Source organism: Schistocerca piceifrons, chromosome 1 (assembly GCF_021461385.2).
Source record: "Schistocerca piceifrons isolate TAMUIC-IGC-003096 chromosome 1, iqSchPice1.1, whole genome shotgun sequence".
Lineage (NCBI taxonomy): Eukaryota > Metazoa > Arthropoda > Insecta > Orthoptera > Acrididae > Schistocerca > Schistocerca piceifrons.
The window spans coordinates 886,505,850-886,533,802 of NC_060138.1; the positions used below are offsets into that span (position 1 = coordinate 886,505,850).

Genomic DNA, 27,953 nt, shown 5'->3' on the forward strand with positions numbered 1-27,953 from the left:
GTTTTAAGTATATAGAAATGAAGTTTGTTCTGCTATTGCTGTTTGTGAAAATAGTAGTTGGTGATGATAAAAATTATGTAGTAAAATATTTATCTAATTTTGTTATTTGAATACTTCATCTACAACTGACACAGGTGAGTGATGATTTAGTGAGAGAACATTAATGTCATTAATGTCCACATGGCATGGCCAATGCTGTTTCCTGTCTGCTTTCTCCCTTTATTATAGTGCGTTTGTACATTGTGTTTCTATGTACACTACTGGCCATTAAAATGCCATGAAGATGATGTGCTACAGATGTGAAATTTAAGTGTCAGGAAGAAGATGCTGTGATATGCAAATGATTAGCTTTTCAGAGCATTCATACAAGCTTGGCGCCGGTGGTGTCACCTACAACAAGCTGACATGAGGAAAGTTTCCAACCGATTTCTTATACAGAAACAGCAGTTGACTGGCGTTGCATGGTGAAACATTGTTGTGATGCCTCGTGTAAGGAGGAGAAATGCGTACCATCATGTTTCCGACTTTGATAAAGGTCGGATTGTAGCCTATCTCGACTGCAGATTATCGTATCGTGACATTGCTGCTCGCATTGTTCGAGATCCAATGACTGTTAGCAGAATATGGAATCGGTGGATTCGGGAGGGTAATACGAAACGCCGTGCTGGATGCCAACGCCCTTGTATCACTAGCAGTCGAGATGACGGGTATCTTATCTTCATGGCTGTAACGGATCGTGCAGCCACGTCTCGATCCCTGAGTCAGCAGATGGGGACGTTTGCAAGACAACAACCATCTGCACGAATAGTTCAACGACGTTTGCAGCAGCGTGGACTGTCATCTCAGAGACCACTGCTGTGGTTACCCTTGACGCTGCATCACAGACAGGAGCGCTGCGATGGTGTACTCAATGACGAACATGGGTGCATGAATGGCAAAACGTCATTTTTTCAGATGAATCCAGGTTCTGTTTACAGCATCGTGATGGTTGCATCCGTGTTTGGCGACATTGTGGTTAACGCACATTGGAAGTATGTATTCGTTATTGTCATACTGGCGTGTCACCTGGCGTGATGGTATGGGGTGCCATTGGTTACACGTCTCAGTCACCTCTTGTTCACACTGACGACACTTTGAACAGTGGACGTTACATTTCAGATGTGTTACGACCGTGGCTCTTTCCTTCATTCGGTCCCTGTGAAACCCTACATTTCAGTAGGATAATGCACGACCGCATGTTGCAGGTCCTGTATGGGCCTTTCTGGATACAGAAAATGTTCGACTGCTGCCCTGGCCAATACATTCTCCAGATATCTCACCAATTGAAAACGTCTGGTCAATGGTCGCTGAGCAACTGGCTCATCACAATACGCCAGTCACTACTCTTGACAAACTGTGGTATCGTGTTGAAGCTGCATGGGCAGCTGTACCTGTACACATCATCCAAGCTCTGTTTGACTGAATGTCCAGGCGTATCAAGGCTGTTATTACGGCCAGATGTGGTTGTTCTGGGTACTGATTTCTCAGGATCTATGCACCATATTGAGTGAAAATGTAGTCACATATCAGTTCTAGTACAATATATTTGTCCAATGAATACCCATTTATCATCTGCATTTCTTCTTGGTGTAGCAATTTTAATGGCCAGTAGCGTATTTTGTATTATACTGGTAATGGCGCCAGTTGCAACGGTGTTTCTTTATTTGCCTGTTTAATGTTCAAGATACTTTATGCTTCACAATACTGTGTTTCTCATACTAATTTATTAGTTACTGTAGTGGGGTTTTGCCCTCTTATTAAAATATTTGAATATAAATTTGCGTGCTCTGACATAGTAGCTAGTTCTCAGTAAAGTTGTTTAATGTACTGTACCAATAGGTAAGCATTCGTCCATTTGCAGGACTATTTCCCATCACATTTTGTTTACAATTTACTTTGCTCTAAGTAATTTTGAGACAGTTTGTCCCTATAGCGAGCGCTGGCCGAGTCTCGCCACACAACTGCTGACGATGCCTAGTTTCCTTGTTGCTTACATGTGACCTTATTCCTGGCTCGCCATAGCTCCGTCTACATTTGCCTTATTGTTTTTAGTATTGACAGACATAATCTTATGATTATGTGTGTTTATACTGTATTAATTTTATTCTGTGACGTGGCCAGAGTTTGGCTTTCAAAATAATTTAATTTTTGTAAGTATCATGATTTTCCTTATTATGAAATTTTTAGATTGATGTTATATTTCAATGTTTAACATATGTCTCTATGGGTTTACTTATAGGTTTTGAAGAAGATACCATTATTGGCATCGAAACCTAGGTAATCTAAACAATTTACCTTGCCACTGAAGGCTGCATTTTTTTATTTTCTGAACAATTTATGGTAGCTGAAGCGCTGCATTATGTTAAAGATTTGTTTATTAGATGGAGTTCTCAAGGTGTAAAACTAAAAAAAACGCATGGTCAATCTAGATCATATAACTGTATTCTCAAAAAGTCTAGAAGAACATTTTCAGCATTTAGAGATGGCATTTGATAAGTTTGAGAAGGCTTCACTTACATTTAGTATTGATAAGTGTTACTCTGCACAGTAACAGGTTAACTATATGGGACATATAATTAGCCAAGATGGAGGAAGGACAGATATGCGCCTTACATCAGCAGTATATGACTTTCTGGTCCCTCAGACAGTTAAACAATTATAGTTTTCCCTAGAATTAGCAAATTTCTACAGAAAATTAGTGAAGGGATTTGCTGAAGTGGCACAGCCACTAACAAAATTATTACATACAGCTGTTACATGTAGCTGGACACCTGAGTGTCAGCTAGCATTTCAAAATTTAAAATATGTGTTAACTTTGCATCCAATTTCAATTGTTCCAGATTTTACAAAAGAATTCGTATTGTTGTGTGACACAAGTGGGACAGCTTTAGGAGCAATTTTGTGGCAAATTATTGTTGTGAAAGAACACCCAATCGCATATGCACCTCATCAGCTTAATAATGCCAAGTAAAGTTATTATATCACTGAAAAGGTATTTCTTATATTCGATGTTGTCTAGATGGACATGAATTCGTAAGTGATTACTGATCATGCAGCTTTAAAATGGTAGACCCTTCAAGTGATCTAATGAGTTGGACTTGAATTTCAATATGATGTAATCCACAAATTGGGTGTGAAACACACAAATACTGACACACTTGGCAGGAAGATTTGGGCATTGCAAATCTCTGCATTTTATCTGAAAGATCTGAAGAGGCGCAAACAAGTGATAAAGAGTATCAGGTGTTTTGCAAACAGCTACATTTTGTCATACATGATAGGATATTGTGTATATCAACGAAGTGTAGACCATATGTTGTAGTTCCAGGAACTTTGTGGACAGAAGTATCATGGAAAGCACATGAAGAAGGGTCTCATGGAAACCAAGATGTGCCAATGTCAAGAACTGTATTCCATGCGCACAATGTGCTGGTTTATGCCATCAAAAGAAGCAGTTACATAGACTATCAGCATTCGAATACCCATTTCAGATGGTAGGAGGTGATATTATGGGACCATTTCACAGAAGTAAGTCAGGTAACAAATATGTATTTACAATGATCCATCACTGCTCATGGTATTTAGTAATGGTAGAATTGCAGCTGAGTGGTATCTTAATCAATGGAACAGAATGTGATTTTCCAGGAATAGACTTTCATTTATCAGCAACCATCATGCGTAATTGCTAACATACAATCAACATTGTATTGTCCAGAAAATCCTTTCAGCACTTTTCCTTTTCAAAATATTTCCTTTCTAAGTTATACACTACATGCTATGGTTCTATAGAGCATAGATAAATTAATTGATGTAGGAAATGGGTAAATTGCATTGATCAAATGTTAAGACTTGTTCAGGAGCATCACCATGAATGAAAGCAGAACATGATTACAATTAGTGCAACAGCCCTTAGTATAATCGCAGTAGTAGCCGTCATTTGTGCAGTTTACCTTTTTCTAGGAGGTAAAATAAGGCAAGCAGAGTTAAAACTCAAACACGAGATCAATCTGCCATAGTTTGTACCAGAAAGAAACATAGAAATTATAGCATAGGTTAATCCGGTAAAGTATTTTGCAAATAAAGTAAGATTTGTATATTAAAAGTTCAGATTTTCATTGTTTTTCCTAAAAATTCAGGACGATTTTTTTTACAGGAGAGGGGTATGTCACATGCCAACATTTTACAAGGCAGCAAATAGGTAATATTTTCGAAGTCTGAGAGCGAAGTTACCATGCATACATTATGGCAGTGTCAACAAATGGTGGGTGCAAAGAACAGAGTTTCACGACTGAGAACTGGGTCAGAGGAAAATACAATATCAGCACTTTTTGCAAGCCAGATGGTGGACCTCAGCAGAAATTGAATATGCAGGACAACTAGACAGGATCACATCACCTTCGTTAAGCGACGAGAGAAATGCTACTGCTAATGCAACAACATGTGCCAAGAGCTTTTGCGAACCTGTCCTGTACTATTACAAACTCATTGAGCGAGCAAAGCAGACTGATACTGCTGATACCTTCATAATACCTGGACTTACGCAGTCTTGACAAATGGTGTCAGGTGAACATTAGCTATTACTTTACTCCATGAATAACCCAACATTTTAGGTTGTAAGGCAGTCAGTCAGATTGATTCATCAATGGCACACATAATGTTCGCACTCAATTCCCAGATTATAGTAAGGTTACATCTGGCAAAGGTCTATTGTAGATTTCCTGCAGGTTACTGGGCAATAGCAGCTACAATGGGGAGAAATTGACTACTTCGCTATAAACACAATCTCAGAGTTAAACACCACAGTCTGCTACCGTCGCAGATGGGTAGATGTTGGTGCCTTCCTTATCGTCTTGGTTCAGGACACCAGCATTCCTGATACTTTGGCCGATGGGGCAGGGCCTTCCTAATTGGCGGGCCTCGATTGTCGTACTATGTAGCTACATGACAACCATCATTGTGGTTCAAAAGATAAAGATGAACGGTGATGGGCGGGAGGGGACAGAACACCTCACAAATGGGCGTCTGTATGTCCAACACACACGTCGCCTTCACCCAGTGCCACGGCATTGCAGTGCGGCGAGTGTCAAAGCCACCATGGCCGTAATGTCATAGCAGCAGCTGGTGAGGAGCGGATGTGCAGTGTCAGCTACCTTGAGCAGACTGAAGGCTGCTTACAACGCAATTCTATAGCATGTGAAGGCACTGCTTGTAACTTATGGAAATAAATAACTAATCATCTATCTTCTTTCACTGCTTCTACCAACGACAACAGATCACCACCATCCTTCCGAGGAAAACTGGCAAGGACCAAACGGGGAGAGTGCATCCTTATACAGAACAATTTCTACTTCTGCCCTTCGCACAGTCGTCTCTTGCAGCATATAATTTGATTAGGAGTCGCTTGCGAGGAAAGGTGTCAAAATCCTGCAAATCTAAAAATATGGAATCAATTTGACATCCTCTGTTGATACCACTCATTACTTCATGAAAATAAAGAGTTAGTTGTGTTTCGCAAGAACGGTATTTTCCGAACCTGTGTTGGTAATCCGTCAGTAAATCGCTTTCTTTGAGATAATTTGCAATGTTTGAGTATGGTAGATGTTCCTAAACTGCAATTCGAAGTTAGTTAGTGATTCAGCAGATTACTCCTGTTTCCTTTCTTAGGTATTGGTGTGACTTGTGCAACTTTGCAGTCTTTGGGTACAGCTCTTTCTAAGAGCGAGTGGTTGAATACCAATTCAGCAATTCAGAAGTGCATAGTGCGTGTGGCACAGCACTGGGCTGCGTGCGTTATTGTAACTTAACAAGTTCAAGTGCAATCAAGTAAATTGGGATGCAACACGATGTGTTGTACGCACAAGTACTAAAGGAGAGATGAGGTGAGTAACAGGAAAACAATCCTCCCAATGCTCCCTTCGTCACTACCCACATGCGCAGTGGTAGTATTGGCTGTCTGAAAAACTATTGCTTTACTACTGAATTTTCTTGTCATTAATACTGTTTCGTTTTTCGCTGTTTAATACATTATATTTTTCAGTTATTTATATCTACATTGTTTCGCATAATTGTTGCGTTACTCTTTTCCTTTTATCAAGAACATTGCACAGTTCAGTGATTCGTGAGGCATCATCCACTGGAACTATATCTTCTGCCTCCACAATGTCTTCAGATCGCAAGAAGGATAGACACTCCATCGTGAGGGAAGTGAAATAGGAAGTAATATTGTAAAATCATGCGATCAAGAAGCAAAACAGGAAATTTTAAGTATTGTACAGTGAAACAAGATTGTTACAAGCTGCCTACTATGCCGGCGTATCTGTATGGTGTGTTACAAAAATCCGAAAGGTGGGAATTACCAGAGATGTATCTCCTTTGTTTTCCTGCTAAAAAGTGTCCAAAATAGGAAGCATACGAGTTTCATTGTGATTACTTGGATACGGATGTATTATACTACATTTATGCAGACATAACATATTCACTATAAGCTAGATACAATCAAGAAACTCCCATGAATGACGATGTTTTAATTGTTGCTAAGTGACGATAAAAAGCGTTTCAGTGGTTGCATACACCGTATAAGCATCGATAAACTAATTACGCAACAGGCTACACAAATGAAGAATGCGGCCGGTATTATTCGCAAAGCAGGAGTATACCGATTGAGTCTGGTGATATGATATATTTAATTTGCTGAAATCTATCATTGACAGTGGCATGGATACTTTCATGGCCACGCTTTTCGAACGACATGAACTTTTCCCCTCACAAGGCACACCTGGTTAGTTACTGCATTCCTGTCGCATGTCGTCAGCTGACAGTACGCTCACCATCATGTTGTGTGGTGGCTCTCTCTACGTGAGATGAAAGATATTTTTTTGACGCTCATGTTCGTCTCACGTGCTGTGAACCGAACAATCATGAAAGTCGATAGACAGCTCTAGGTCAAAATGACGTCACGTTTGCGCTAAGCCTTGCGAACAGTATGATAGCAGGGAAAAAAAGACGAGAGCTTATCAGAAACGACTATGTTATTCTATTATCGAAAATCGAAAGTGGAAGAGAAAATTCGATCGGAAGCGGCATTTGAAAAATTGGATTTTGAGAGACATATGATTCAATCTTCAATGAAATATTTCTGTCATTGTAGTGACTGCTAGTCTTCTCACATTTGTCAGTCGGATTGTTTGAACCACTTTTGAAAAACTATTCTATTCCCTCTTTACAACAACCACCTGCCTCTCGAATGAATCACAGGCAGTGTGGCACGGAAATGTCTCACATACCTACTGAAACAATAATTCAGCCTTAACATAGGGATATGAAGTGAATGTAAAATAAACGTGACGTCAAAATCCAAAAACTAAGAAAATAGTTCTTCGTCCGTTCTTATTAGTTGTAAAATGTGTTACCGTGAAAATAATTTACAGGTTTGTGTAAGTTACCCATTGCAATTAAAACTGCTTTTGTCGCTGCAAAAACAGTTGAGACCTTGCATTTTCGTTAGCACAATTTGTTTTAGCATACTGATTTCCGTAGCCCTTGTGATGTTTGTATCTTAACGAAGTGTTGATGTTTACTGCTTGCCAACATTACAAATAACGTATCTCATGTAAATAGTACGAATTGCATTATTTGTATCTATTGTCCTTTTTAATTGTATACCTGTTTTATCATACGGAGTGAAGACAGATATACATAACAAAGAAGATTGTAGAAAGTATCTAGAAAGTCATATAACATGTACCGCATCGATGCGTCATCTAAAGGGTTTTTCCATGTAGAGGTTGGCATACGTACTCTATCGTAAAACTTGATTAATTTTGAGGTTAATTCTCGAAAAAAGTTGTTTTCGTTATTTTTTTGAAAAACACATGTACCTTAAATTCATAATATAATATCATACGATATTATTAATTAACATATTTCGAGCGTACTTGATTTCCATACCAGAAAGTGTTATTTCCAACTATCTTGAAGCCATCGTCTTCCAGACTTTATGACGATTATGTTGGAATTATTCTGGAATTTATAGTAACGAGAAATGAGTACAGCAGCAGCTAAATATTTCTCAAAATTGAAGTCGACATCCGATTCTGAGGTGTACAAGACTTTATTAGAAATTCGGAAGAATGTGTCCAACACGAAAGAAGGTGTCGAGCTTCTTCTAGACAATAAAGTTATTCAGATTTTAGTTCATTATTTGCGTAAACCAAACGAGAACATCGTAGACGTATGTTTAAGTATTTTGGGGAATGCGTGCTTACAGAGACCTGCACGGAACCAGGTGCGTCGTTAGGTTTTAAAATGTCTTTTTCGTTTTCTTTTGTCTGTAAGTTCTAGTATATTTAGATTCAACTGTTAACATTAAACGCAACGAAATGTGTAATACAATATTTTCAATGTTCTCAGGCATTAGACGCTGGAGTGTCAGAAGCTCTTGTTCAATTACTGCGCCAAGAGGAACAGAGGGATAGTATTCGAGGAAGAGCTTGCCGTCTTGTGGGAAACCTTGCACAGGACCGCACGTTGGCAGACAGACTGCACCGTGCTGGTATTTCATCTGTTCTAGCTCCTATGAGCGGTTCAGACGGTACTAACTCTTTAGCTACCATTCAGATGCTAGTGAGAGCCATCAGGTACATACATATTGCAATCATTTTACTGCCATTACTTAATTTAATAAAATTAATGAATAACGTAATAAAATAATGAATAACTCACTTTCCATTTTAGAATTTTTAATTCCAGTAAGGAACCTGCAAAAAATTTACGTGTTATAGCAACTCTGTTCTCAATAAAAGCTATTGCTTTCACAAATTTTCTACACCATCCCTGTCTGGCTGCTTATTACCAAGTCATCTCGCCCACCTTTTCTAGGAACAAGATATTTAAAACAGTGTTCACCAGAATTTTGCAACCCTGTTGAAAATATTCTAACAATTTTGCTTTTAGTTATAGGCTAATTTCTTTAGCTAAACCAGTCTATGACTTCACATGTGTCTACAAGAAATTATCTCTTTTTATAACTAATAGCACTGAACTATAGTTAAATAATTTAATGTTGCTGGTTAGGTACCTGTTTTAGAAGCTTCTTTACTAATAAACTTTCATGTCAGCATATATTCCTGCTCTGTTGTAGAGATAATAGTGCATTTTCTCATTTGTGTAAGTGTTTGTGACAAAACAGTAGGTCATTGCCATGTCACACATACTGCACAAATTGGACTTTTGACTTCATTTATGGTATGAGCTCCTTGTCTTTGAGCATTCCCTAAGGAAAAAACCAATGGAGAAATTATGTAGAGGCCTTCATTTCTTCTTTCAAAAGAGAATCAGTATACCTCTTTTCTTATAAAACAGAATAAAGTGAAGTAAATAAATAAATAAATAAGTATGATTATAATTCAAGGCTCAAAAAATCCTTGAGAAAGTACTCCAAGGATCTAATGTAGTGTTTACCGAACCAGATACATACATTTAGATGTAATCGACAACCTGCCAGAGCCAATTAAATTTCTTATGGATAATATAGTGAAGATTTAGAGTTGATGAAAGCATTTTTTGTTGTGTGATTTTTTTTTCACACTTCTGTGAAGATACTTCTTCCGATGCTGCAGTAAAAAGTGTACTATAGTTCTATTTTTTTTAAAAGTGTGTAATAATTTGATAGTTATAAACATTAAAATTACTTGCTTATTGAAAAAAAATTGACCCATTTCCTGTTGTAACCTAGCAAAAACCATACCTTGATATATTTGATCACTGTGACTTTATTTTGGGTGGCCTGTCTTAGCTGCCTTAGCATGTGTCACAGACAGAAGCCTGAAATGACAAAATGAACATCTGTATATACAATTGTGAACATCTGTATATACAATTGCATATGTAAGAGTGAATTCAGCAGCAAATATGTTCTGTGCTTACCAGCATTCAAAGTGATCAGCATAGTAGCACCAGTCCAGGAAGCCACTCGAGTTTCTTCTTCTTCCTTTCTCCCCAAACCTTTGTTGACATAAAATTGCGAATGGGAGAACAAGTCCAGAATAGAAGATGCCAGAGCAAGAAGCTGAAGGAACCAAATACATCTCAGGCAGGCAATTTATATCAGGAAAATGAATTTCCATGATATAAATTGATTTTAACACTACATCAGGAAGGAAGGAAGACAGATAAATGTAATAACTGAATGCTGCTACATAGCAGTGAAATGTGAAAAGATTCAAAACTTACAAAGAAGATTTGAAGTTTCTCAAACAGAGAAGTCCAGTGTGCCTACATATTCAAGAGAGGCTTTCAACCTTCTGAGAAGTGTATGTTCAAAAGTTAAGTTATCCTTAGAAAGGATGACAGGTAATACAAGACCAAGACCTAAGGGTGGAGGATCAATGTGTGGCCATAATACGTTAAGTTCTGCTGCTGTTCCCTTCACCATTCATTTTCAGGCATTGGCTGGTCAGATATGCCACTTTATGAGATATCTCTGCAAGCTCTTGTACACAGCCCTTATTCCCTCTTGGAGTTGCACATAAAATACAGTAGGCAAATCAGATTTAATGCCCAAGGAATCAAGTGGAGGTTGTTGTTGTTGTTGTGGTTGTTGTGGTCTTCAGTCCTGAGACTGGTTTGATGCAGCTCTCCATGCTACTCTATCCTGTGCAAGCTTTTTCATCTCCCAGTACTTACTGCAACCTACATCCTTCTGAATCTGCTTAGTGTATTCATCTCTTGGTCTCCCCCTACGATTTTTACCCTCCACGCTGCCCTCCAATACTAAATTGGTGATCCCTTGATGCCTCAGAACATGTCCAACCAACCGATCCCTTCTTCTGGTCAAGTTGTGCCACAAACTTCTCTTCTCCCCAATCCTATTCAATACTTCCTCATTAGTTATGTGATCTTCCCATCTAATCTTCAGCATTCTTCTGTAGCACCACATTTCAAAAGCTTCTATTCTCTTCTTGTCCAAACTATTTATCGTCCATGTTTCACTTCCATACATGGCTACACTCCATACGAATACTTTCAGAAATGACTTCCTGACACTTAAATCAATACTGGACGTTAACAAATTTCTCTTCTTCAGAAATGCTTTCCTCGCCATTGCCAGCCTACATTTCATATCCTCTCTACTTCGACCATCATCAGTTATTTTGCTCCCCAAATAGCAAAACTCCTTTACTACTTTAAGTGCCTCATTTCCTAATCTAATTCCCTCAGCATCACCCGACTTAATTCGACTACGTTCCATTATCCTTGTTTTGCTTTTGTTGATGTTCATCTTATATCCTCCTTTCAAGACACTGTCCATTCCATTCAACTGCTCTTCCAAGTCCTTTGCTGTCTCTGACAGAATTACAATGTCATCGGCGAACCTCAAAGTTTTTATTTCTTCTCCATGAATTTTAATACCCACTCCGAATTTTTCTTGTGTTTCCTTTACTGCTTGCTCAATATACAGATTGAACATCGGGGACAGGCTACAACCCTGTCTTACTCCCTTCCCAACCACTGCTTCCCTTTCATGTCCCTCGACTCTTATAACTGCCATCTGGTTTCTGTACAAATTGTAAATAGCCTTTCGCTCCCTGTATTTTACCCCTGCCACCTTTAGAATTTGAAAGAGAGTATTCCAGTCAACATTGTCAAAAGCTTTCTCTAAGTCTACAAATGCTAGAAACGTAGGTTTGCCTTTCCTTAATCTTTCTTCTAAGATAAGTCGTAAGGTCAGTATTGCCGCACGTGTTCCTGTATTTCTACGGAATCCAAACTGATCTTCCCCGAGGTTGGCTTCTACTAGTTTTTCCATTCGTCTGTAAAGAATTCGTGTTAGTATTTTGCAGCTGTGACTTATTAAGCTGATAGTTCGGTAATTTTCACATCTGTCAACACCTGCTTTCTTTGGGATTGGAATTATTATATTCTTCTTGAAGTCTGAGGGTATTTCGCCTGTTTCACACATCTTGCTCACCAGATGGTAGAGTTTTGTCAGGACTGGCTCTCCCACGGCCGTCAGTAGTTCCAATGGAATATTGTCTACTCCGGGGGCCTTGTTTCGACTCAGGTCTTTCAGTGCTCTGTCAAACTCTTCATGCAGTATCGTATCTCCCATTTCATCTTCATCTACATCCTCTTCCATTTCCATAATATTGTCCTCAAGTACATCGCCCTTGTATAGACCCTCTATATACTCCTTCCACCTTTCTGCTTTCCCTTCTTTGCTTAGAACTTGGTTTCCATCTGAGCTCTTGATATTCATACAAGTCGTTCTCTTATCTCCAAAGGTCTCTTTAATTTTCCTGTAGGCGGTATCTATCTTACCCCTAGTGAGATAGGCCTCTACATCCTTACATTTGTCCTCTAGCCATCCCTGCTTAGCCATTTTGCACTTCCTGTCGATATCATTTTTGAGACGTTTGTATTCCTTTTTGCCTGTTTCACTTACTGCATTTTTATATTTTCTCCTTTCATCAATTAAATTCAATATTTCTTCTGTTACCCAAGGATTTCTACTAGCCCTCGTCTTTTTACCTACTTGATCCTCTGCTGCCTTCACTACTTCATCCCTCAAAGCTACCCATTCTTCTTCTACTGTATTTATTTCCCCCATTCCTGTCAATTGCTCCCTTATGCTCTCCTTGAATCTCTGTACAACCTCTGGTTCTTTTAGATTATCCAGGTCCCATCTCCTTAAATTCCCACCTTTTTGCAGTTTCTTCAGTTTTAATCTACAGGTCATAACCAATAGATTGTGGTCAGAGTCCACATCTGCCCCTGGAAATGTCTTACAATTTAAAACCTGGTTCCTAAATCTCTGTCTTACCATTATATAATCTATCTGAAACCTTTTAGTATCTTCAGGGTTCTTCCATGTATACACCCTTCTTTCATGATTCTTAAACCAAGTGTTAGTTATGATTATGTTGTGCTCTGTGCAAAATTCTACCAGGCGCTTTCCTCTTTCATTTCTGTCCCCCAATCCATATTCACCTACTATGTTTCCTTCTCTCCCTTTTCCTACACTCGAATTCCAGTCACCCATGACTATTAAATTTTCGTCTCCCTTCACAATCTGAATAATTTCTTTTATTTCATCATACATTTCTTCAATTTCTTCGTCATCTGCAGAGCTAGTTGGCATATAAACTTGTACTATTGTAGTAGGTGTGGGCTTCGTATCTATCTTGGCCACAATAATGCGTTCACTATGCTGTTTGTAGTAGCTTACCCGCATTCCTATTTTCCTATTCATTATTAAACCTACTCCTGCATTACCCCTATTTGATTTTGTGTTTATAACCCTGTAGTCACCTGACCAGAAGTCTTGTTCCTCCTGCCACCGAACTTCACTAATTCCCACTATATCTAACTTCAACCTATCCATTTCCCTTTTTAAATTTTCTAACCTACCTGCCCGATTAAGGGATCTGACATTCCACGCTCCGATCCGTAGAACGCCAGTTTTCTTTCTCCTGATAACGACATCCTCTTGAGTAGTCCCCGCCCGGAGATCCGAATGGGGGACTATTTTACCTCCGGAATATTTTACCCAAGAGGACGCCATCATCGTGTAATCATACAGTAAAGCTGCATGCCCTCGGGAAAAAATACGGCTGTAGTTTCCCCTTGCTTTCAGCCGTTCGCAGTACCAGCATAGCAAGGCCGTTTTGGTTATTGTTACAAGGCCAGATCAGTCAATCATCCAGACTGTTGCCCTTGCAACTACTGAAAAGGCTGCTGCCCCTCCTCAGGAACCACACGTTTGTCTGGCCTCTCAACAGATACCCCTCCGTTGTGGTTGCACCTACGGTACGGCTATCTGTATCGCTGAGGCACGCAAGCCTCCCCACCAACGGCAAGGTCCATGGTTCATGGGGTTACTCGTAAAAAATGACATTTGCCTGATGTGCCCAAGGAAGCAATACTGATCCGTGAGAAATTACTCTACAGTGGCTACTTTCTCATTCAGGTCCATCTGCCATACTGATCAGCAGTCACAGTGTACTTGAGCATTAAATTGGTATGCTGAAACATAACACTAACATAATCCATCAGGCTGATGATATATCTTTGAGAGCAAGAAGAAAATTTCCATGCCATGGCATTGAAAGTGTGTTTTCACTTATTTTTTAACGTAATCTCCTTTTAAGCCATTGCACATCTTGTGCAAAATTTTTCAGTTGAGTAGATTCTGGATGTTAGGTAAAATACCTATCTACATGTGCAATAATCCATTCATTAGATTTAAAATATTTTCCGACTACAAACTGCATTTAGTGTGGGAACAGATATAAGTCAGAAGGTGCCAAATCTGCTGAATAGTATGACTGTCACATAATAGTTTTTACTTCAGATTTTTGTGGTTTTCCCATTGCCAAAAGTCTTTTTGAGCAGGAGTCCTAATGAAAGCTGTTTTAATTCTTTGCCAACCGGGCCCCTTCTCATGCATTTTTTCGTCTGATTGTTCCGAGACACTAGTGAAGTGTTCACCAGTTATTGTTTTGTCCTTTGCGAGGTAAATAATAAGAAGAATCCAGTTTTAACCCAGAAAACAGGAGTCTGAAATAGTTCGTTATTACAGTCAACTGCCCATTCCAGCAGGAGCATTGATCCTTCACAAATCTTCCTGTATTGCTTAACAATTTCCAAGAACTGTAACCCTTTCATATACAACAGTATCTTCCATGGGCAGTCTCGTGGAGCTCCAGACATTTTCACCAGGTGATGTATATAAAATTTTCAATATTAACAGCCAGATAACATTCCCTTGGGGTACACTTGAACCTTCTTTCACATCTGACAGTATTTCCCCATTATAATCACTGTGCATTATCCAGGATGATATTGGGTGGAAGATGTTTATGGTCTATGGTTTGTTCCATAACATAAAAAACTGTGTCTTCACAGAAATGGCCCTGAAAATCAAGATCTTGGGGTCTTTCATGCTGTGGCTGAGTGCGAAGGATTGCAGAGATGCAGCATGATGTTACAATCAGTGTCTACATACCTATACAATTTTTGACTTGTATGCCCAATTGTATGATGACAAGTCGCATACATAGTATTTGTCATTCTCTTGTTGGCTGAACTGTAATGAGCATAAGATGTCAGGCTGCAGTGGACTGAAGTGATCACTTTGTAATTGTCTTGTTTAGTACTCAACAGTGTGGCTGCTTTGATTTAATGAGTCAGAGGTGCAGCATAAAGAATGCCTAAACTGTGTGTTTATCTGAAGCTGAGCACTACCGGGCAACCTTCTTACAGAAAATATTGTGCTGTTTCTGAGATGGAATCGAGTCCGGTAGCATACACCACATTTGATACCACAATCAGAAAACTGCTGACAGCAGTAAGGACAGCATGAATTCGAAAAAGGCATATTGCTTGTCAAAATTTGAGTTCTACTGGAGATGTGAGAGATGGATTTGCATAGTAGCTGATGATGTAATGAATGTTTCACTTGCACATCCCTATGAAATATGTCCAACAAGGCACTTGCCATGTTGTTATGTTGAGAACATCTCAGTGTAGTCCAAAACTAGCTTGTATTTCATAAAAAAGTAGTACTAGTAATAACACAGGCAAAAAGAAACTTCTTCTCAACATATTTTAGACTAATGCCTCTTTTCAATCTTGTAGTTGTTCTTTTGTGCCTCAGAAAGAATGTTTGTCCTCATGAAGAACCTGGAAGATTTCACATCTGGCAGTATATGGACAGCATACTTGATTGTGAAGACACAGAGAACCAATATATTGGTCATACTCTGTATGTGAAGCACATGTTGACTTCACAAGATAATATTTCATGATAAAGGTGTCAAAAATTGAAATTAGCAGATTGATGTATGAGGTGCATCCAGAAAGTAATTTCCAATGCAATAAAGAAAACAAAAACATTACTGTGTAAGAAATGTTTATTGGAATCTTTACATTGCCACTGGTTACTTCTTAACATGGTGCACCGTCAGTTGTATGCCCATGTCATAGGAGTCTGCCACCAACATCTTTATTCACGAATTCATTTCATTCTGCACCTCACCTTTGTTGTGGAAATATTTTCCTGCCAGAGGACCCTTCATGAGAGGAATGAGTTGAAAATCACTTAGGTTGAGGTTAGTGTTGTAGGGTGGATGGTACAAAAACTCTTGTCCAAACTGATTCAACACGTTTCATGTGGCATTGTCTGCATGGGCTCTTGCATTTTCATGCATAAGTGTAATGCCTCTTGTCAACATCCTACATATCCTGTTCTGGACTGCCCTCCTTGGATTTTTCAGTGTCTCACAATATCCATCAGTATTTATAGTCTCCTCTGGCGTTAAAAACTTGGACAGGAGAACACCATGTTGATCCCAGAAGATGGTGCACATAATATTTTTCGGCAGAGACCCTCTGCTTAACTTGGTCTTTACAGGTGAACCACTATGTCTCCAATGAATGGATTGTTGTTTTATTTCTGGTGTGGCATTCGACACCCATGTTTCATCCCCACTGACAGTGTGGTCGAGAAACTGGTCACTTTTCTCTGTGTGCTGCTGTAGGTATGTAATACTGCAGCCAGACGTTTTGTTTCATGTTCACCTGTCAGTTCCTTAGGAACCCATCGTGCACACTGTGAAAACCAAACCACTAGGAGACAATTTTGTGCACCAGAGAGTGAAACTTCTGGGGGAATTGACGAGAGAGTTCTGCAGAATCACTTACCAAACCCTTTCTGTTAGTTCTGGTGTCACGAGGAGTGGTCAGCCACTATGATCTTCGTTGTGAGTATTGGTTCATCCTTCAGCGAATTGCCCACACCATCATTTGATTGCGCTGTTGCTAATAATATTGTATCCGTACCCAAGGCATAGTGGTACAATTGGTTATGGATCTCGGCTGCTGCTGGAGATTGCTTCTGAGTGTGCAAATAATGGATAACTGCATTCATCTTAGAGTTGGCGGGAGACAATATCAGAGCAGCCATTTTATTGTAGCATTTGCGGTAACCACTGCCACCACAAGACTGAAACTGCATTGTTTTATTCCCACATACCTCCTCTCTACTCCAGTGTATGTGTACTCCTGACTACTCATGTCATCTCTGGATGTGATCAGAACTTACTTTCTGGTTTCACCTCATATCACACTAAATGTTGGTTTGATGATACGAGATTGTTGACCTGAGAGACAATATGTTTCCAAATTGATCAAAGTAGCCAACATGTAAGTCTTAATTTGAAATTGTTTTGGGAAATCCTACGTGATGAGGTTGTACATGTATGTTAAGAAATAAGGTTCCATACGACATTGTCTGCAACTACATCATTTATCTGCTGAGTCTTTAATTTCGGCTTACATGTTGTTTTTGACTATTTAATTTTTTTACGCCCATAGGATACTATTGTTTTGAGGAGGTGAAGGCTTGCAGGAAAAGTTTAATTATGAAAATGAGACAGAGGCTGAGCAATGGTGGAAACTAGACATGATCTACTTCCTGGGTGGACAGAGTTTTCTGATTCTTTGTTGAGAGCTAATTAGTGCACATTTATTTGCATTTGCCATTTGTGGAAAAAAGTTACCTTGGTGCCTACACCAACAGAGCTCAGCCACAGAAGTGAGATATTGACTGCTCAGCCTTCTTGTGGAACTGAAGAATCAGCTGGAGCTTCCTTGTCAATAGCTCTCATTATTTCATTAGAATTAAGAGTCAGTTGTATTTTACAAGAACTGTATTTTCTGAATCTGTGCTGGCTGTATGTGAATATATCATTTTCTTCAAGATATTTTATAATGTTCGAACACAGTACATGTTCCCAAATCCTCTGCATATTGATACAGTGATATGAGTCTATAATTCAGAAGAGTACTGACAAGCTGTTGTGTTCCCTTAAACTGAATTTAAAAAATGTTTATTCACTTTAGTTTGTGTTTGCTCAGCATCGGAAGATTCAGATTGGGCTTTTCAGGTAAGAAACAGAGAAAGCACAACAACATAAAACAATAATTTCTAATATAATTTGTCCAGTTTATTTTTTATTTTACACTATATATATCTCTTCCGTCCTTCTGTTCTTTTGTGCAGACAGAAGATCTATGAATAGAATAATTTTATTTTAATGAACAATTTCAAATTTAGTTCTTTGGACACTGTTAGTTCTTCTGGTGATGAATAAAATAAAATTGTTCATTTAATATGATTATTTTTTGCTTTATTTAGACTGATTACAAATTATTTTCGGCTTAGGTTTGCAAATAAAATTTTCTCAGATCGCAATAATTGAATTCATTATGCATAAATAGACTGTTTTCTATTTATTGGCAGCTGTATTTGTATCACTACAAATCCTTAAAAAATATAACAGTGACCCAAAGAGTAAATACATTGATACAACTATTTTCTTTAGATTTTGGCAGTACAACAAGAAATTCAGAATTGAAAGAGGAGTTACACGGGGAAATTTCATAACACTAAAAGTTTTCTCAGCATACCCAAAAGAACCATAAGTTGGGAAAACAAAGGAGGAATATGGATTAATAGAACACTCGTAAACCACTATTTTGCTGATGACATTACACTGTTTGCCCCTAGTGGAGATAGACTTCAACTGATGGAAGAATATAACAGGGAAGCATAACAGTAGGACTGAAAATCAATGATAATACATCTTAAAATGTGCAGTAAATACATCAAAAAGACAATTGTATAATTAACCATGAAGTCTTAGACCCAGATACAGTTTTTATATCTGGCGCAGGTGAGGACAGCAACCGACAGATATAAAAGAAATACGTACAACATCCAAAGTTTTGTATTTTTCATTCATAGCTAAACAAAAGTATAAAAGTTGGTCTGGAGTGTGCCCCCCCCCCCCCCCCCCTTCTTTTTCTTTTTTAGTGAAGGTTTGGTGTGTCTGAAATAGAAAGTATACAAACTATATATTTCTAGAGTTCTCACTTATGCTATGTGATGTAAGCCAGGAAAACAAAAAATGATTGAGGGAACAGATGAGAATCAAGACAGTTATGATGGTTGTGAAAATTGAGTGGGTATTAGCGGGACATGCAGCCAAGTAAATGGACAGTACAATAGACCCAGGATGTTCTCTGCTTGATTCCAAGAGATAAGGACAGACATGTGAAAAGATGTGGGAGCTGCATGGATGCATGTCACTGAAGACCACACTGTATGGAAAAGGCTAGAGAAGGCATGTATCCAACAGTGGATGGTAGATGGCTGTTTCGTTTGATGGTGATATCGAAACTGTACCAACTATCGTATGTAAAATAAAGTAAACACAACTACTTGTCTGTAGAGGATTTGTGCATGGTGCACAGAAATATCTAATAGAAAATGGTTAAGCTAGCTTTTGAGCTCTTACACATATGTTTGGGTTTCTGTGTAGTTGTGTGTGTGGATGTTGTACTCTTACTAGAGAGAGAGCAAGAGCTCGGAAGCTAGTGTTAACTGTTTTCTGTTACACAGTTCTGTGCTCCATTAACCAGTCCTCTATAGTTAAGTGGTTACATTTTACTTATTTGATGTATTTTCCATCCAGGCAATTCCATTATTGTTATGTACAAACAATTGGTAATTTGGTCTGTAATGAATGTCAGTAAAATAATTAGTTACTAAACTATGAGACGGAATTATTGATCAATAGCTACCTTCAGTAGGCAAAATAATGAGTACTTCTGATAAACACATATATAGGTACAAGTACATTGTACTGTCGTTGCTTTTGGAGCGGTGTTCTTGATTGATTTTTTTTATATGGATAATTATTTATTTGTGTGCTCCACTGATCAAATTTGTGACCTGTTGTTGCAGTGAAGAGTCAGTTTTACAATTATAGTATGCTTTCTCAGTGACGAATTTGGCAACATGCTGACCATTTACTAGAGTGTCTGAAGAGTACTTTTTTAAACGTGTAGCGATTTATGTTTAACTATGTACTCTCTCTCTCTCTCTCTCTCTCTCTCTCTCTCTCTCTCTCTCTCTCTCTCTCTCTCTCTCTCTCTAACTAACTCCAAGAACTCACAGGACATGAGAAATTTAATTCTTTCCTAACAGTATTCATACAAAATTATAAATCCATCTTCCTTTACAACAGTTTGTGAAGAACTGCAGGGGAACGGGAGAGAAATGCTAGCTTTTATCTGGAATCAAAGTATTTTGTCCCAGGAAGAGTGAGTTTCGTGTATTGCAGAAGACTAGCTCTAGTCAAGATTTAAACGGACATTACAACCAATATTGAGAAATTCTGAACCATATCACTAAAAAGGCAAAAACCTTGTACTATAAACAAAAATTCCAAAAACAAAGCAAAAGCAATTTAAATCATTAGTAAACGTGAAATGAATGAACTTACTAAGGAAAATGGAAGAAGCCTGGAGATACTAGAAGGTTTTAGATAGGTTATATAATGGTAAGACAGAGATTCAGGAAACAGGTTTCAAATTGTGAGGCATTTCCAGGGGCAGATGTGGACTCTGACTACAATCTACTGGTTATGGACTGTAGATTAAAACTGAAGAAACTGCAAAAATGTGAGAATTTGAGGAGATGGGACCTGGATAAACTGAAAGAACCAGAGGTTGTAGAGACTTTCAGAGAGAGCGTTAGGGAACGATTGACAAAATGTGGGAAAGAAATACAGTAGAAGAAGAAAGGGTAGCTTTGAGAGATGAAATATTGAAGGCAGCAGAGGATCACGTAGGTAAAAAGATGAGGGCTAATAGAAATCCTTGGGTAACAGAAGAGATATTGAATTTAATTGATAAAAGGAGAAAATACAAAAATGCAGTAAATGAAGCAGACAAAAAGGAATACAAACGTCTCAAAAATGAGATCGACAGGAAGTGCAAAATGGCTAAGCAGGGATGGCTAGATGGTAAGATAGATACTGCCTACAGGAAAATTAAAGACTTCTTTGGAGATAAGAGAACCACTTGCATAAATATCAAAAGCTCAGATGGAAACCCAGTTCTAAGCAAAGAAGGGAAAGCAGGAAGGTGGAAGGAGTATATAGAGAGTGTATACAAGGGCGGTGTTCTTGAGGACAATATTATGGAAATGGAAGAGAATTTAGATGAAGATGAAATGGGAGATACGATACTGCAGGAAGAGTTTGACAGAGCACTGAAAGACCCCAGTCGAAACAAGGCCCTGGGAGTAGACAACATTCCATTAGAACTACTGAAAGCCTTCGGAGAGCCAGGCCTAACAAAACTCCACCATCTAGTGAGCAGGATGTATGAGACAGGTGAAATACCCTCAGACTTCAAGAAGAATATAATAATTCCGATCCCAAAGAAAGCAGGTGTTGACAGAGGTGAAAATTACCGAACTGTCAGTTTAATAAGTCACAACTGCAAAATACTTACACGAATTCTTTACAGACGAATGGAGAAACTGGTAGTAGCCGACCTCGGGGAAGATCAGTTTGGATTCCGTAGAAATGTTGGAACACGTGAGGCAATACTGACCCCACGACTTATCTTAGAAGCTAGATTAAGGAAAGGCAAATCTATGTTTCTAGCATTTGTAGACTTAGAGAAAGCTTTTGACAATGTTGACTGGAATACCCTCTTTCGAATTTTGAAGGTGGCAGGGGTAAAATACATGGAGCGAAAGGCTAGTTACAATTGGTACAGAAACCAGATGGCAGTTATAAGAATCGAGGGGCATGAAAGGAAAGCAGTGGTTGGGAAGGAAGTGAGACAGGGTTGTAGCCTATCCCCAATGTTATTCAATCTGTGTATTGAGCAAGCAGTAAAGGAAAGAAAAGAAAAGTTCGGAGTAGGTATTAAAATCCATGGAGAAGAAATAAAAACTTTGAGGTTCGCTGATGACATTGTAATTCTGTCGGAGACAGCAAAGGACTTGGAAGAGCAGTTGAACGGAATGGACAGTGTCTTGAAAGGAGGGTATAAGACGAACATCAACAAAAGCAAAATGAGGATAATGGAATGTAGTCGAATCAAGTCGGGTGATGCTGAGAGAATTAGATTAGGAAATGAGACACTTAAAGTAGTAAAGAAGTTTTGCTATTTGGGGAGCAAAATAACTGATGATGGTTGAAGTAGAGAGGATATAAAATGTATTGGTTAAAAACAGTCTCGGTTGCAATTTTAGTTTTTTATTCTTCAACGACGCGTTTCGTCTTATTTAGGCATCTTACGATTATTTACATAGAAAACAGAGAACAAATACATCTATTTAAGAATCATGATCGCGTTGTGCAGACTTGAATAACCTATAAGCTTGTATAAACATATCAACTATTGAAAGAGCAAATACCTTAATTTGGTATTTCTTAGAAGAATCTTTGTGTCAGTGTAGCCAAAGGGCATCGTTGAATATATCAGGCCAACATCGCCTTCGTTAAACTCAGTAAAAACTAGTAATATAAAATAATAAAATCATTACCTTTTCTAAATGGACGTGAGAGGCACCAAGATCTGCATAAAGAGTTCCCGTTCACAGGAGCGAGTAACAGAGTAAGATGGGGGCTCAGGTAGTAAGCATAATGTGCCATAACGTTGTGTGCCAGTACTGAAGCCTAAGCTGCGACGCAGCAGTGATAAAAATGGGAGATCGTAAACTGGATATACATACATACATACATCATACAATGCCCAAGGGGGGCAAAATTACCTAATTACAAGTAAATAAAGTGTTTGACTTTGTCTCTACAGTTGAGAACTTGCTTAAAGTTAGGTTGCCCTGTTATATGACACGGGACTCTCATTGAAGAGGATGATGACATAAATTCCTGTCAAGACATCCAGATTTGGATTTTCCGTGTTTCTCTTAAATCACTCAAAGAGAAATACAGGATGGTTATTTGAAAAAGATATAGTCGATTTTCTTTTCCATCCATCCCCACATTTTGTGTCTAGTGACCTTGTTGTTGAGGGGACATTAATCACCAAGCTTTCTTCCTTCCTTCAAGAACTTTCTTTCCAGATTGTTCCAAATGGAAATATCTTGCATTTAATTGATATACAGTAGAAGCTCTTAGCAGGTATTGTCATTTATTTATTTATTTCAAGTTCTGTTGATGTCATATCATGAGCACATCACGTGGGATATGGAATGAGTCAAATACAAATATATTTATAAAACATTCATTTTTATATTATTGATCTTCGTTTTTTAAAAATTAAAAAATACTAGGTAAATTACATATACCAAGTGCTTCTTTAAATATTTATGAAAAAGATAGCAACATCCTCCATTATTGCACTTTCTTAACACACAAAAAAGGTGATGTACATGTCACAGCAGATTCGCTTCTGAAATGGTAATTTTCTGCTATATACCATCAAAGAACAGTAAAGTACTTGTTTAATGTTTCCTCTCCTGTTGCTTTTTCACTTCTTTAAGAAACACACTTGCAAAATTTACGAAGGCCTAAATCTGACATTGGTTTCAAATGAATTAGGTGGTCATTTTACAGAGGATATGTTGTGGAATCCCGTTTGCGGGTTGTACCTGTGTATATTTTGTGTCATCCTTTGAATTACTAAAACCATATAGGACAATTACCCTTCACTTTTATATTACTTTCATTTTTGTATGGACGATTGGCCTCAATCTTCACCCAACAGTTTCCCCTTACTCTGTCCAGCCAGACCCTCCCAAATCAATTCCCCATGTAGCCTTCAGCATGTGCTGCTTCCCACTGGCTGCTACAACTGTACTTGCCACCCTTCCATTCCACATTCCTAGCCAGAAAATCTGCCTCCCTCCGAGCTTCTAGCCACAAACCCCCAATCTCTCTCTGTATCTCATGCATCTCTTTCCTTATACCCGCCCCATCCAACACTACCCCCACCATTATGAGACCACTTGCTGCAAAATAGCATTGGCACTGTAAGTTTAGTGGGCACCATGTAGGGGGATAGGTGTGTGTGTGTGTGTGTGTGTGTGTGTGTGTGTGTGTGTGTGTCCGTACTCTCACTCATCAAAAGATAACTCTGAAAGACAGCAAGTTTTTCCTATCAACAACTCAACACTTCTGCTTTTCGGCGAGTGGTCTCCTTTAATCCTAAAGTATTTACATCATACAAGAACTTTCCTACAACATTCTGTGCCATCAATTTATCAGTGTTAACTCTCTGTGTTGTGGTTTCCAGAAAGTATTTGTTCCCATATGCTAAGAATTTTCAAAAATGTAAAGAAATTGCCATAGCTTCCAGTGTCGTGGGTAGTGTCTGAGATGCAGTCACTTATTGTTTCCCTTCACTGTCTACCATTAAAGTTTACTATTTCATCATAGGCATCTTGCAACATATTTTTACACAGTACATGTAAGAACAAAGCAAAAAATGATATATTCGTGCGTGTGTCTGGGTATTAGACTGACTGGAGTTTGCGTGCAGAAATTTCTTCCATTACTTCTTCAGCCTCTAGACTTATCTATAGAAGATAGTTCTACACTTTTAATGGTTTTGATTAAAGAAATTTGGCCATGTTTAATGTATGAAGTACCTATCCAGTGATCATTTAAATATTATCACCAGATGCCTACTAAGTGGCTACACATGTTATCTGCCATATCCTTTTCAGATTTTGTATGTAGTGTAAATCCAAGAATTTCCTATATTGTTGTACAATTACTAATGAAAGTACTCAGTGCATAAGTTTGAGAACTTCAATCATTTTCTAATAATTTTGTCATATTTGCAGATTGCTGTGGAGTGTTTCTCAGTATAGAACAGAGATGTTGGAACTCAATTTGGTCCAGAATGTAGCAGTTCATTTAAAGACATCACAGGAAAGTGCTGTGGGAAAAGAACTTGTGAAAGCGGTGCTCAAGGCACTCACTGTAATAACAAACCATTGTACTGATGTTTGTGCTGAACAGGTCTGAATTTTCTTTAGTAACATTACTTGATCTCATTGTAATCTTGTAAATTGGTTGTAGTCTTTTTTGTTTTGTTGCTACAATTTGTGACAAGTTTACAATAAATGATTATTATTTAATAGAATAATAGCAACCGGTGCAGAAAAACTTTAGAATAGGGGGAGAGAGCTTATTCTGTATGTTTAGTACAAAATCTGACTTATTCAGACACGATTTGCCACACTTTTCATTTGACAACTCACTTTTTTGCAAACTCTCTCTCTCTCTCTCTCTCTCTCTCTCTCTCTCTCTCTCTCTCTCTCTCTTTTTGAGGCGGTGACTGGCAGTGATTTTCATATAATTTCTTTGAATCTATATTTGTAAAACAAATGGAATTATACATTGGAACTATAATATGAGCTACTTAATTTACTTTTTAGTCACTGTTTACACTTTTTGTATGTCCCCGCATTGTTCTCCCCCAGCATGGATGTCACACAGTGCTGTGTGTATACTTGACAGGGAATTTCGCCACATCTTGATTGTGTGACATTTCTTGGCACTTGGAAATGCTTTGTATCCTTGTCAGCTGGCAGTTGACTTCTTAGTTTTGGATGCTCATGTGCATTATTATCAGTGAGAAAATAGGCTGGTTTCAGTTATCAGTAGAAATGTCGATTAGTTTATCTTTAATCTTGAAGATGAAGAACTTGAATAAACATTGCATAACTTAATAAGGACCTTCGTATTCTTGTGTGTATCCCCTCTTTATCATATATGTTCTAACAAAGACATGACTTACACTTTTAAGATCCTTTTGGATGAATGGAGATTGCTTGGCCTTGGGGAAATACTCATTAGATTTTATGTGAGTCATCATTTTCTTCAGTCCAGTGACAAAAGTTGGAAGGTCACTGTCGGTTGTGATATGAGGTTCATGGAAGAAGTTTCTCCTGAGTTCATAGCAATACCATACAACATTTCTGCTATTGTAGAATGGCTTTCATTCCAGGAGGAGGAATGGAAACCAAGTAATATTGTATGTAACATCTTATTTCATTTGTTTCTAGTGTAGACTCATATGGCACTCTTTAGCATAGTGCGAAATCTGTCAATTTTTCCATTAGCCAGTAGTGGGTGGTACACAGTAGTTGTAGTCAGTCTATAGCCACAAATCTATGCCAAGGCTCAGGGTATACTAGATTGAAACTAATGTTCCTTGACCTGTTATTAATTTTTGTGGTGTACCAAAATCAGATAACTGAGAAATTAAAAAACACTCTTGCAACTGTCTCTGCTTCAGTGTTTTGGAGGGGCACAACTTCTGTCCAATTGGTGAGTCTGTCTATACAAGTTAAACAGTAAGCAAATCAATCAAAAGGTGCTAGAGGACTTACAAGGCAAATATGTACCACCTCAATCTGTTCATTGAAGCTGGAGAATTTTTGAAAAGATGATTTAGTATGCCTTGTAATTTTGCTCTTCTGGCTGAATGTACGTGGTATAGTCCATTGTTTCACATCCTTCTTAAAATTTGAGCAAACAGTCTTGGATAATATGAGAGATATCATACTTGCATGAGTCAAGTTGTAACAATGTTTAAAAACTTTGATCCTAAATTGTTTGGAAACATATGGACAGATCATTTCTGTTGATATATCACATTACAGCCGTAATGCACCAAGTTTAGTTAACTGTTTAAATTTCAGTAAAGTGCTACAACCTGACTGTAGGTGTTGAAGTTCTTGGTCTTTTTCTTGAGCAACAGCTATTGAATTGTAATCTGTCATCTCTAATTCTTCCATCTTAGACAGATGACAGGCCACTACATTTTTCTGTGCCAGAACATAATGCAAATCAGTTGTGAACTGAGAAATATAGGGGAGATAACAGAGTTACAGTGATGAAGCTTTCTCATTCTTTTGTTTGAATGCATAAGTTAATGGGGCATGATGTGTGTAAACAGAAATGTTCTTCCTTCAAGTAGATATGTGAATTGTTTTATTGCTAAATAAATAGTGAGACATTATCTGTCATAAGCTGAGTAATTCTTCTGGGCAAGGGAATGACATAGGGGGGGACAATTTTCTTACGAATTCCATCTTACAGCGAAGTTTGGTGCATCCACAAACAATGCAGGTTCATGCTCCACACTTGGAAACATTAGTAGTGCAGCTCAGTTCAGACTTCCCATGCATTGTTCAATTTTTTTTATTTCTCCTGGAGTGCAGTTGATATTCTTTTTGTTATTTTTCTTACTACCCTTCAGATGATCATTTAGAGGAGCTTGGTTTAGTGCAGCATTTTCAAGGTGATGGCAATAGAAGTTGAGTGTGACAAGCAGTGCTCACAATTGTTTGAAAGTTCCTGGATGAAGTACTTGTAGAATGGCTGTTACTGTCTCCAAGTCTGGTTTGGTGCCTTCTGGCATAATTATGCAGCCCAAAGAGTTCTTTTCTGAGTACCAAACATAAACGTTCAAAGATTAATTATCAGACCATACTTATCAAGATGTTCAAAAAGTGTGGTTATACTTTCCAAGTGCTGTTCTTCTGAACTGGACACTGAACATGAGGTTTTATTTCTCCTTTTAGTATGGCGCATGGTTTTGTTAACCGAAGAAATATTCTGAAAATTTACAGGAGATTTGAAGGTAACTAGCTTTATCATTTGCTTCAGTACATGTTACATTCCCCTTTTGTTTGAACTGAATGTTGTTATCAATCTCTCGATTTGACATCAACCAGAAGGTGAAAACAATGAACGAAGCTGGTGCCCAATATGTCTTTTGAAGCGCCTGTGAAGTAAATGAACATTGAAAGTTGTGTCCTAATGTGAGGTCAACATTCGGCAATTTTGAGCCGTAGATTGGAATTTGAGAACCATTCACTGCAAACTGTTAATATTCAGCTGCTTCTATTTTGTCAGTTTTTGTTGCTGGTAGGTAGAGACCTCTGCTCCATTGTACACGAAAAACTATTAACTCTTGAGTTGTAGTCCTTAGCAAACAAATGATACTGACAGCCTGTAACAACATCTGGGGCATAATATTATGTGTCTGCCTATTCTAGTTTCTCCGATTTT

General features: G+C 38.2%; 1 protein-coding gene across 1 annotated transcript in view; it reads left to right on the forward strand.

The window, feature by feature from the left end:
* The first annotated feature begins 7,931 nt into the window (after positions 1 to 7,931).
* Positions 7,932 to 27,953, forward strand: part of LOC124793072 (armadillo repeat-containing protein 5-like) — a 220,018-nt gene continuing 199,996 nt past the window's right edge. The window contains exons 1-3 of the mRNA XM_047257992.1: positions 7,932 to 8,323; positions 8,449 to 8,675; positions 24,713 to 24,890. Of these exons, the coding sequence (XP_047113948.1) occupies positions 8,081 to 8,323; positions 8,449 to 8,675; positions 24,713 to 24,890 (648 nt within the window). The 5' untranslated portion in view covers positions 7,932 to 8,080. The remainder of the gene's footprint in view (positions 8,324 to 8,448; positions 8,676 to 24,712; positions 24,891 to 27,953) is intronic.